The sequence below is a fragment of the Nansenia antarctica genome (genome assembly GCF_963989245.1).
Source record: "Nansenia antarctica genome assembly, chromosome: 5".
Taxonomy (NCBI): Eukaryota; Metazoa; Chordata; class Actinopteri; order Argentiniformes; family Microstomatidae; genus Nansenia; species Nansenia antarctica.
This window is the reverse complement of record NC_137690.1, coordinates 66,292,772-66,304,768: the sequence shown is the minus strand read 5'-3', so window position 1 is coordinate 66,304,768 and position 11,997 is coordinate 66,292,772. Positions and strand designations below refer to the sequence as shown.

Here is an 11,997-nt window from a genome sequence, read left to right as displayed (position 1 = left end):
TACCACGGGTCTTAAGAGAGGAAAGGCTAGCCTCCCAGGCCCTCCATCCATCCCTCCGCCTGCCCTCATGGTGCCCTCCCCCCTGTGTGCCCTTAGCCGTCCACCTTAAACCCAACGGTTACCATGACGTCAGTGTTGCGCTGAGGAGATGGAAGAGCAGAGGGAAGATGGGCAAGTGGGCCTGATAACCAAAGGGAAGAAATAGCATTGTCTTTTTTTTTAATGTTGTGTTTGAAATCATTATTTTACAATTACCGTATATGTTTGTTATAGAGAGAGATGTGATTGTGGTAAACGCTGGTTGTAGTTTGTCTGGTGATGATATTGCATGAAATGCATTAGTTTGTTATTCAAAGGTGCTGGTTATTAGAATTATATGAGTGATGATAAAATAAGTTGATGCCTGTTAGATTAAAGGGATGACTATCTATGTTTGGAATGTAGGTTTTGTGACGATTATTGCTGGTTATCATAAAATATGATTGTGTTTTCGTTTTAAACTGAACTCTTTGTTTTATCTTTTCCTCTGAGCAGTACAAATGAACTCAAGCTGTAAAACAGTATTTCTCGTGGAGGTGCTATGTAAATTGACTTATGACAGCTCTTTTGAGATACATTTTTGTGTTCTCATGAAAATAAAATGAACAAATTGCATGCTTGAGTGTGTCTCAATTTTTGTTCCTAGCCTCAATTTATGAGGGCATGGAAAACATGCACAATTTGTATGACAAAACAAACAATCATGACAAAACAAAATGACACTCATGCTTTCTTAGTTTTGAGTGACATTGGTGCCGTTTACTATGACGAAGACAGTTTCTACAGCATGGGAAAGGTTTGATTGGAAAGGTAGGTCAGACATGCAAATGAATTAATAATTATAGTTAATACACATTTTATTCACTATTAGTTCTGTACAGTCCACTTAATACAAATATAATAGGTATGTGTAAAATGTTATATACTTTCTGTTGTGTAATTTGGGCTTATTTCAACAAAAAATAAGACAAAATATTGTGATCCAATCACTTTCCATTCATGTTTTAGCTCATGCTTTTATTTAAGCTGTGAAACGGCGATAAGCGAAACCGGAAGTCTTAATAGAGTTAGTCTTTTTAGGAAAATGTTTCAGTGTGCCAGAGGCTGGGGATTTTGTCAATGAAAGACTGAAATTTGCTCTAACAATGATGTCAGACTTATGGGTTCAATACACTAAAAACATCCACAAATACTGTAGTGTGCTCTTATTCTCCTTCTGAATATGTTACACACAAATGTTGACATTTGCATTTTATTGTCAAAATAAGTTAAGACATCAAATATAATTTCATCCAGGTAACTTCAAGTAACACAACAAACTCACAAAGAGTTTTGACCAATAAAGAATCCACATTATAAGTCTACAATAAACCTTGATGTGCTAACACAAACCAGCAACATTGCCTATCTACTCAGTGCTTCTTGTTGAAGGAGTGGCCCCTGTCTCTAGCAGGGGAGCTGAACCGGAAGAATGTCTTGGCTCCATCTTCCAGTGAGGAGAAGAGCCTGCTGTCTCCCTCATACCCCATGGCCAGAAACGGAGGGCTCCCCCTGGGAGAAGGCTGCCTGGCTAGTCCCATTCCTGAGGAACAGGTGGAATCTATTGTTGTTGATGGAACATTATTTTCCCTACCTAGACAATCAACCCATCACATGGGGTGTTGAATTTGATAACTGTTGATAGTACCCCATTTCCCCATACACTATAAATAAATCAACTCATCACACAGTGTTCTCTCCATGTCAGTGTTACTGAACCATTCAAAGTAACAACTCCTCCCCTAAATCTACTTTACTTCCTCTCCAAATAATCTCAGCTGACTGATGCTAACAGGTCTGCCTGCGCATGCATTATTCCAATATTTAACACTGATCTCCCATTGACCATCAACCAACACCAACATCGTGATTTAAGTCCAAGTAACTCCCAAAGATCTCAAGATATGTGATGATAAGCCCCGATACGGTACTGTCTACATTTCTCCCTTTCTCTAACCTGTGTTGAAATCTGAGGGTCCCTGGCGCATTGCCTCTCTCTCTTCCCCCGCCATGTTGCGCAGCCTCAGTGAGTCATAGAGCCCCTGCAGCTTCTGGTACTGCCTGCTCTTATCCATCAGATGCTCAGACACCTCGCTGTACTTCCTCTTGTACTCTTCCATCAACTGAGGCTCAGGAGGGAGGGATGGTCAGATTAGAAAAGAGAAGGTCACAGAGAAGGGGACCAAGAAGTGAGGGAATTTAGGTTAAATAGAAGAACAATAACAACATATTGGTTGGAGCCAATAAGTGTATGGTAGGGACTGGGGTCTATGGTAGGGACTGGGGTCTATGGTAGGGACTGGGGTCTATGGTAGGGACTGGGGTCCCCCAGTAGGGACTGGGGTTATGCAGGCTTTGGTTCCAGACCAGTACACCCCTGATTTAACTAATTATCAAGCACTCAATTAGCACAAGCATTAAAAACGGGAGGTCTGCCACACAGCACACCACAATTAGGATTGGCGAACATTGGCTTTGCTATCATAGAACATTGTGTCTAACCTTCTTCAGAGAGGCTACCTCCCCTCTCATGGCGTTGAGTTCTAGCTCTCTGCTCTGGTTCTGCTGGGTCAACACCTTCTCTATCTGCTTGACTTGTCCCTCGGCCCGGGACAGACTGTACTCCTGATACATACGCTCCTGGTGCACCTGTAAAACACACGCACACGCACGCACACACACACACGCACACACACACGCGCACACACACACACACACACACATACACATACACATACACATACACATACACATACACATACACATACACATACACACACACACACACACACACACATACACATACACATACACATACACATACACATACACACACACACACACACACACACACACACACACGCACGGTGATGACTGTTTGAAAACGTTTTGGTTTATGATCTGACATCAGATCTGGGCCAATCCCGGATGGATCTTTTCTATCAAGACAGACCTGGTAATTCCAGAAGGCTAGTGCGCGGGCACTGATGTCCAGCACCGTATCGGGCCTGAGTCCGGCCAGCACCATGGCTTTATACTCCTCAGACGGCGCTAACTCCGTGCGTACGACGTCCAATTTCCCCGAGAGCACAGAAGAGCAGGCAGGGCAGAGCGCCGGGGATCTGCTGAACTCTCCGTGCTGGTCACAGAAGGCGTGGGAGCAAGCTGTGATCCAGGCGAATCCACACAGCCTGGAGCGACACTTGGGGAAGTTGCAGAGCAGGATGTCGTTGCACAGAGACATGGCTGAGGAGACAAGACAGAGACATGGCTGAGGAGAGGAGACAGAGACATGGCTGAGGAGAGGAGACAGAGACATGACTGAGGAGAGGAGACAGAGACATGATGGCTGAGGAGAGGAGACAGAGACATGGCTGAGGAGAGGAGACAGAGACATGGCTGAGGAGAGGAGACAGAGACATGGTGGCTGAGGAGAGGAGACAGAGACATGGCTGAGGAGAGGAGACAGAGACATGGCTGAGGAGAGGAGACAGAGACATGGCTGAGGAGAGGAGACAGAGACATGGCTGAGGAGAGGAGACAGAGACATGGCTGAGGAGAGGAGACAGAGACATGGCTGAGGAGAGGAGACAGAGACATGGCTGAGGAGAGGAGACAGAGACATGGCTGAGGAGAGGAGACAGAGACATGGCTGAGAGGAGACAGAGACATGGCTGAGGAGAGGAGACAGAGACGTGGCTGAGGAGAGGAGACAGAGACACCTGCTGTGGGAGCTGACAGCTGAACTTGGCACAGAACACAAAGTAGCTGACAGTTTTGGACCAGGGTCAACTCCTTACAATTATGCCACATTAATTGTAGAGTAAAGCAAATGTCTAAATGTAATTTCTGCATCAATTAAATTATTAAACACGGACACGGATGCAATTGATCATGACATGAGCATACTTTTCGCTTATGACTAGCGCAAGTCTATGGATAGATCGCTAGCTAGCTAGTACTAGCCTAAACTAGCTCTGTCAACTTCTCCCTCCAACAAGCTCTTTGTCTGGACAACTAAATGACAGTAGCTAAGCTACATGTGAACAAAAACGTTTTGTATGTCAACCAATCGCTTTTACCTGAATGGACGCCCAGTGTGTTCGAGTTCAGAGCGCGGGTATTGAAACCTGTATCTGTGGGCCAGACTCAGAGAACACGGACTCAGACCAGGGGGGGATTCCATCAACGTCGCTAAAGGACAATCCAGGCTTATTTTGATAAATCCCGCGAGATTTATAATTTAAAAAAAGTAAATTAAAAAAAATTAAAAAAAAGGAATCCTGTATTTTCCTTTAGTGACGTTGATGGAATACCCCCCCCCCCCTGATTTCGTTATCAGGCTGTGTTCGGAATTGCATACCTGTCAACCCTCCCGTTTTTCCCGGGATTCTCCCGTATTTTACCTTTCTTTCCCGCTGTGCTCCCGTTTAAATATTTTCCCGTTAATCTCCCATATTTTTCACCAGTCGCATCAGTCAAAAAACGCGTCATGAAGAGGAAAAAAACGTAACTATAAGTCACGTTTATTTAGACATTTATTTCACAAAATCCAAGACCAAGAACAGACATTTAATCTGGAAAGGCAAGTTATTCAACTACACAATAGAACACAGAACAACAGGCTGAATAGGTGTCCGGTATGTTAACGTCACAGATTAACAGTTATTCAGCTACACAATAGCATAAAGAACATACCTGGGAGGCTGAATAGGCTAAATTAACATAACAAGCCAGCGAGTCCAACAAGCAAGTTACCGGTAATGTTCCAGTTAATTTCTTCAGTGGTACAGGAGCAGCATATAGTTGTCACAAGCCCAGAGCGCCCTCTCGCGGCTGTAGACGGTAATGTTTACTCCTTGGTTCATGTCAGTCAGTATGAAATTATATATCTTTTGATATATAAGTCGCAGGACCAGCCAAACTATGAAAAAAAAAGTGTGACTTATAGTCCGGAAAATACGGTAACTAAAAGAATATGCTTAAACTAATATGATTACTGAATATTGAACATTGGCCGATGCAATGAACAAACAATACAACTCTTAACATCCATTCCTTGTGTATTTTACTGGCATTCATAGGCTTTTGTCCTAAAACTGATGAACAGAGATCAAACATCACACACTTGTAAAGAGCGTCTGTGTGTGTGTGTGTGTGTGTGTGTGTGTGTGTGTGTGTGTGTGTGTGTGTGTGTGTGTGTGTCAGGAGTGTGTCAGTCTGCACCAGTCTACTGCTGGACACCAGAGAGGACATCCGTCTTCCTTCTATTAGGGCTCACTGGACACTCTCTGGATCAACCTCTGACCCACCCTCAGACATCTGCTCAGCACCAAACCCAGTGTCTGGTCTGCTGTCTCCACTCACTGTAGAACACAACCACAACATCATCATCATCAACAACAACAATCACTACTTCTCTACCCTAATTCACACTGAGATGAGTTGTACTGGGCTGTACTGGGTTGTACTGGGCTGTACTGAGCTGGATTGGGCTGGACTGGGCTCTACTATGCTGTACTGGGCTGAGCTGGCTAGGCTTCCACCATAATAGTAAAGGTCAGTCAGAGTGTCATACTCAGGGCTGGGAGGTCAAGGTCAGTCAGAGTATCATACTGAGGGCTGGGAGGTTAAAGGTCAAGGTCAGTCAGAGTATCATACTCACTGCTGGGAGGACGGAAAGGTATGCTGCTAGCTCCTCTTGTTGGTAGTGATTTCTTCAAGAAGTCCTCCAAGCCAGTTCCTTAAAGAAAGTCATGTTGGACATAATGAAAATAACATACCACAGCGCAGGTGCTCAGTGCACCTTTTATGTTGGTTTTAGTTTTTCACACTAAATCAAATGTAAGACATTGTACTATTCTGTCACCCTACCATCAGGCCTCTGCAGTGATCCAGCCTCTGATCCAACCTCAGATATCAGGTCAGAACCAAACCCGGTCTCTGGTCTGCTGTCTCCACTCACTGTAGAATACAACAACAACAACAACTTAAATCCTGGTACAGGGCTGTACTGGGCTGTAGTGAGCTGTATTGGGCTGTATTCTACAGCTCATAACTGAATATACCACTTTTGGTTAGATGCTAAACTGCATTTCGTTGTATAGTACTTGAACTCTGGAATGACAATGAAGTTGAATCTAACTTAATCTAATCTACTGGGCTGAGCTGGCTAGGCTTCCATCATAATAGGAAAGGTCAAGGTCAGTCAGAGTATCATACTGAGGGCTGGGAGGTTAAAGGTCAAGGCCAGTCAGAGTATTATACTCACTGCTGGGAGGACGAAAAGGTATGCTGCTAGCTCCTCTTGTCGGTAGTGATTTCTTCCGGAACTCCTCCAACCCAGTTCCTTAAAGAAAGTCATGTTGGACATAATGAAAATAACATACACAGCGCAGGTGCTCAATGCACCTTTTATGCTTGTTTTAGTTTTTCACACTAGGCATTGCACTATTCTGTCACCCTACCATCAGGCCTCCACAGTGATCCAGCCTCTGATCCAACCTCAGATATCAGGTCAGAACCAAACCCGGTCTCTGGTCTGCTGTCTCCACTCACTGTAGAACACATCAACAACAATATCATCAACAACAACAACAACAGATCAGAAACCTGAGCATGTATGATTTTGATAAATATACTGGTTATAATATGGCATCAGATTCAGCAATAATGTTGTTGTCATCAAATGGACAACAGCTTTACATTTCCCCCTGACTATGAATTATCATTGTTTTGCCAGATGGGAGTCTTGTAGAAAGCACAGTAGTTTCAAAACTGAAACATTGCAAAGTGTGCAACTGAGTTTGTGATCCACGGAGTATACTGAGACATTAAACATCACGCATGTTGTCATGATGTGTGGTTTACTATAGATAGCTAACATGTTATCCTCTTCTACAAGGTAAGTCAGAATATCATACTCACTGCTTGATCCCCGTATTGGCAGTGATGATCAAGTAATCTCCACTGTTTCCTGCCACCATCTCCTCTACCTTCTCCAGCAGCTCTGTGACCTGAGTGCCATCACCCTTGTTGTTATTGTTGAGGACATGATACCTGTTCCCACATTTCTCAACAAGCGACTGGAGGGCCTTCCCTTCTGTCTCAATGTGCTGCTCAATGGTTGTGTCTCCCAGCCAGTCCCCATGGGTGAACAGCACTATAGTGTGACTCCAGACTCCCTCACTGAGGAGCTCCAGGTGTTCCTCTACGGGTCTTCTGTGTTCCTCAGTGAATGAACTAGATGCCCGTATGACCAGGAGGAGAGTGTGAGGTCCTGGAGGACACAGAGACACACTGAGTACAATCTCTTGTTTAACCAGCTCAGGAGTCAATTCTATAGGGTCATCCCTCCCCCAGCCTGGAGTGTCAACCACAGTGACCTGCCTCCCTGCTACTTCTCCCTGTCTCTTCACACACTGAGCAGCTTTCCTCAGGTCAAACTCCTCTCTCCCCAGGATGGTGTTTCCTGATGAACTCTTCCCTCCACACCTGGACCCCAACAGCACAATCCTCAGCTCTGAGAGATCGAGGGATTCACCTGTCAGAGAGAGAGAATGCAGTTCAGTTAATCCACATTGAACATCCTCTGGAACACATGACTGTGTGATTTGGTAACATAATATGATTACATGCTGTACATTACATTATGGGGGATATCTCAACGCTGGGTGCTGAACCAAAATAATTCACTGTTACTGTCAAAAACACTTTCTGCCTGTATTTCAGCACAGTGAAATTGGAGGGATATCACAAAAAATTACTGAATGACCGTTACTTGCAATGCCATCTATGTCAGGTCATTGACTACAGTAAGTGGTGATAATGTATGATGGTTTAAGAGCACAGTTGGAAAAAGTGATGTAATCTGGTGCATTCCAACTTGTTGTGATTGAAGTGCCATGCAAAGTATTTCAGATGATTGTCATTTTAGCTGAGTACTATGTAACCAATGGAAGAGTATCACAAGCTAAATGAAGCACACCTAAATACTTTAAAGTATTCATACATGTGTTTGACCCAGGTCTTCCACTGATATCCTCCATGCCTTGCGTAGGCTGACTGTCCTCTAGCCAAGTCATTACTGATAAGTAGTTACATATCACATTATCACCCACATCCAGCCCATCATTCTGTAACAGGTCTGACAAACAGTTTGATCTTTCAATTATGAACAGAATGATCTCACCGATGAATGTTCTGTGGATATCTCTCAGTTCCATCACCTTCACCAGCCTCTGTTTTCCTTTAGCTTCTTTGGTTCTGCTCGACAGTTCTATCTTCTCTACTATCTCTCTCTTCATCTCATAATGGTCTCCTCTGTTTCCTGCCACCATCTCCTCTACCTTCTCCAACAGCTCTGTGACCTGAGTGCCATCACCCCTGTTCTCATTGTTGAGGACATGGTACCTGTTCCCACATTTCTCAACAAGCCACTGGAGGGCCTTCCCTTCTCTCTCAATGTGCTGCTCAATGGTTGTATTTCCCAGACACTCCCCATGGGTGAACAGCACTATAGTGTGACTCCAGACTCCCTCACTGAGAAGCTCCAGGTGTTCCTCTATGTGTCTTCTGTGTTTCTCAGTTAATGAACTAGACGCTCGTATGACCAGGAGGAGAGTGTGAGGTCCTGGGGGACACAGAGACACACTGAGTACAATCTCTTGTTTAACCAGCTCAGGAGTGTTCTCTACAGGGTTATTCCTCCACCAGCCTGGAGTGTAAACCACAGTGACCTGCCTCCCTGCTACTTCTCCCCGTCTCTTCACACACTGAGCAGCTTTCCTCAGGTCAAACTCCTCTCTGCCCAGGATGGTGTTTCCAGATGAAATCTTCCCTCCTCCTCTGGACCCCAGCAGCACAATCCTCAGCTCTGAGAGATGGAGGGAATCACCTGCTATGAAATAAACACCACCTCATCAGCTAAATCTCAACACAATCATTCAGTGTTTTATTAACATATTTTGTGTATTATTGTCACAATATTTCATGATTATCATTATTAATAATTTATTTAATAAAATTGTTATTTCACATGTATTTAGGTTAATTGTCTCACAACGGCAGGGTTGTGTATTATCTACTGTACACACATCTTATTGATGACAACTGTTTTTCTCAGTGTGTCATGAGCACAATTACAGTAGTAAAAACCAGACAGTATTATGACTTGTGGCACTCTTGCTGGCGTATTACTGCATGCAACACAGTAGAATTATCACAGGACACAAAGCATAGACTGAATCAAACTCACCCTTTAGTGATCTGAGGCTCTCTCTCTGTTTCTGCACCTTCGTCAGTCTCTGTTTGGCTCTCTCTTCCTCTGCCTTCCTTCTCTCTTCCATCTTCTCTACTATCTCTCTCTTCATCTCATAATGGTCTACTCTGTTTCCTGCCACCATCTCCTCTACCTTCTCCAGCAGCTCTGTGACCTGAGTGCCATCACCCCTGTTCTTATTGTTGAGGACATGGTACCTGTTCCCACATTTCTCAACAAGCCACTGGAGGGCCTTCCCATCTCTCTCAATGTGCTGCTCAATGGTTGTGTTTCCCAGACACTCCCCATGGGTGAACAGCACTATAGTGTGACTCCAGACTCCCTCACTGAGAAGCTCCAGGTGTTCCTCTACGCGTCTTCTGTGTTCCTCAGTGAATGAACTAGATGCCCGTATGACCAGGAGGAGAGTGTGAGGTCCTGGGGGACACAGAGACACACTGAGTACAATCTCTTGTTTAACCAGCTCAGGAGTGTTCTCCACAGAGTCAGCCCTCCCCCAGCCTGGAGTGTCAACCACAGTGACCTGCCTCCCTGCTACTTCTCCCTGTCTCTTCACACACTGAGCAGCTTTCCTCAGGTCAAACTCCTCTCTGCCCAGGATGGTGTTTCCTGATGAACTCTTCCCTCCACACCTGGAGCCCAGGAGCACAATCCTCAGCTCTGAGAGATGGAGGGAGTCACATCAGTATTTTGTCAGGCAATGGGCCCTATTATGCACTTCATCAATAAGACGAGGCGGTAGATCTAAACTTAAGACGTGGAGGCGTGGTCAAGGCCACTTTGCTATTATGCGTGCGGTAGTGGGCGCCTAAAACCCGGCGCTAAGCAAAGAAATTAGTCATGGGTGTGTTTTGGGCGTCTTCTCAATCAACCCAATCAGCGTGCCAGGTGCCATTCCCTTTAAGAACCGGCTGCGTTGAGTCATTAGCGCTATGCTATTATGGAAGTCCTAAGAAGGAGGTCAGCGCGCTTCTCTGCAGAAGAAAGTAACAAGCTTGTGCATGATTATTTTCTGAATAAACACGGCAATACCTCCGCTTGTGAGTTGAGAAGTATTACAGAGGGGTCGCTGGAAGACTGCAGGAATGACAGATGTTGATGTCATTATATTACGCACGGCATGCTCGTACTGTATGTGCACAGTATGCGGAGGCAACATACTGTACAGCGCTGGCCTCGCCCTTCTGAAATAAAGCATTTATACTGTGACCGTAATTGACGTCTTGCCGTGGAGCCACGTGCGTGTTCATGTGTGCCCACATGCATGCGCAAACCGCGGAGGCGCGCTCGTGTTTCAAAACGTGCATGAAGTCTAAACTTAAGAACTTTTCAAACCACTTCTTAGCGCTAGGAGCAAAGTCAGATCGCATAATAGCAGGGGCGCCTAGTGCACTTCATTAACATATGAACACTCCCACAATGAGCAATATATGCACGGGAGTTTTACGTCTTGTGTGTGGGCGCCTATCGACACCTGCATAATAGCAGTAGCGCGTATGAAGCGCATAATAAGGGTGGCGGTAGGTCTTAACCTGGCGGTGCGTCTTAATTAAGACTTAAGACGGCAAGTTAAGAAGTGCATAATAGGGCCCAATATCGCTCAGACTTTCTGAATGAATTATAATGATAAAATCTAAATTACTCAAAAGCAATAAATATATCTTTGTCAAAGTTCATGGTGTGTACAAAGCAGAGTGTTTACCCGAATATGTGGCCATAATAACCTCTCCACAGTCCAGTCTCTCTTCTCTAACCCCCTCTCTCTCCTTCCTGCAGAAGATTAGACAGAAAATAATGTAGTTGTTCAACAACACTGTACCACACAGTATGAGATGTGATTAATGTATGTAGGCCTCTTATGATCAGAGGTGGAGTTCCACTAACACAATTACAGCAGTAAAACCCGACAATATGATGACCCGACCATGATGCATGTGAACATCATCAGTAGGCTATGTGAGGACTATCAGAACATGGTGCATGTGAACATCATCAGTAGGCTATGTGATGACTATCAGAACATGGTGCATGTGGATGTGAACATCCGTAGGCTATTATATGAGTGGCGTCACAACCACCAGGCAATGTTGCCTGACAGGAGACAGGGTGCTGGAATCTGCATATGAGAGAAATGTCTCCCTCTGTTAGAGGCTCTGCCTCACCTGTTGAAACCAGCACGTCCGGTAGAACCAATCAGATTTCAGCATTGGCGTCTGTGCTGCAATACAGCAACCAAAGGTCCTTAAATAGCCACACTGTCAAAAACACTTCACATCTATGATGAGCTTGAAGTTGTGTCTTTACAAGCAATAGAGTGAAACATTGTTTTATTGCCATGCAATCAACTTGTCAGTCAATTGTCAGAAATATACTATACAGCAAGGTTAATGAAGAACAATTACGAACCCTTAACACAAATAATACATAAAATAAATCTTCATTTAAAGAACATTGCATCGGCTGGAAGTAGATGTGCGGAGTTCCACTACTGGAGCTCAGAGAAGAGAGATGGTCACGTAACGGTGCGGCTAAAGGGACTGAGCGCTTGTACTTCAATCAATCAAACTCTATTTATACGTGCATCTCAAAAAGCAAACTGGGCTTCCCTAACACCTCAGCAGTGCCACAGGCTGATTGCC

At 44.6% G+C, this 11,997-nt stretch overlaps 2 protein-coding genes across 2 annotated transcripts; both read right to left on the bottom strand.

Moving 5' to 3' along the window:
• Window positions 1–1,404: 1,404 nt before the first annotated feature.
• On the bottom strand, window positions 1,405–7,103 carry LOC308158961 (uncharacterized protein). The gene is made up of 9 exons (XM_080532680.1): window positions 7,006–7,103; window positions 6,546–6,635; window positions 6,350–6,427; window positions 5,953–6,042; window positions 5,744–5,821; window positions 3,032–3,324; window positions 2,581–2,727; window positions 2,036–2,201; window positions 1,405–1,621 (listed from the first exon to the last, which is right to left on the bottom strand). Coding segments are annotated over exons 1-9 (1,113 nt in total). The 5' UTR covers window positions 7,007–7,103; the 3' UTR covers window positions 1,405–1,451.
• A 185-nt stretch (window positions 7,104–7,288) lies between these two features.
• On the bottom strand, window positions 7,289–10,022 carry LOC308158269 (GTPase IMAP family member 8-like; the record flags this gene model as incomplete). The annotated part of the gene is made up of 4 exons (XM_080531863.1): window positions 7,289–7,357; window positions 7,464–7,600; window positions 8,270–8,953; window positions 9,335–10,022. Coding segments are annotated over 4 exons (1,578 nt in total), but the record flags the coding sequence as incomplete, so codon positions are not given.
• Between the last annotated feature and the right edge of the window lie 1,975 nt (window positions 10,023–11,997).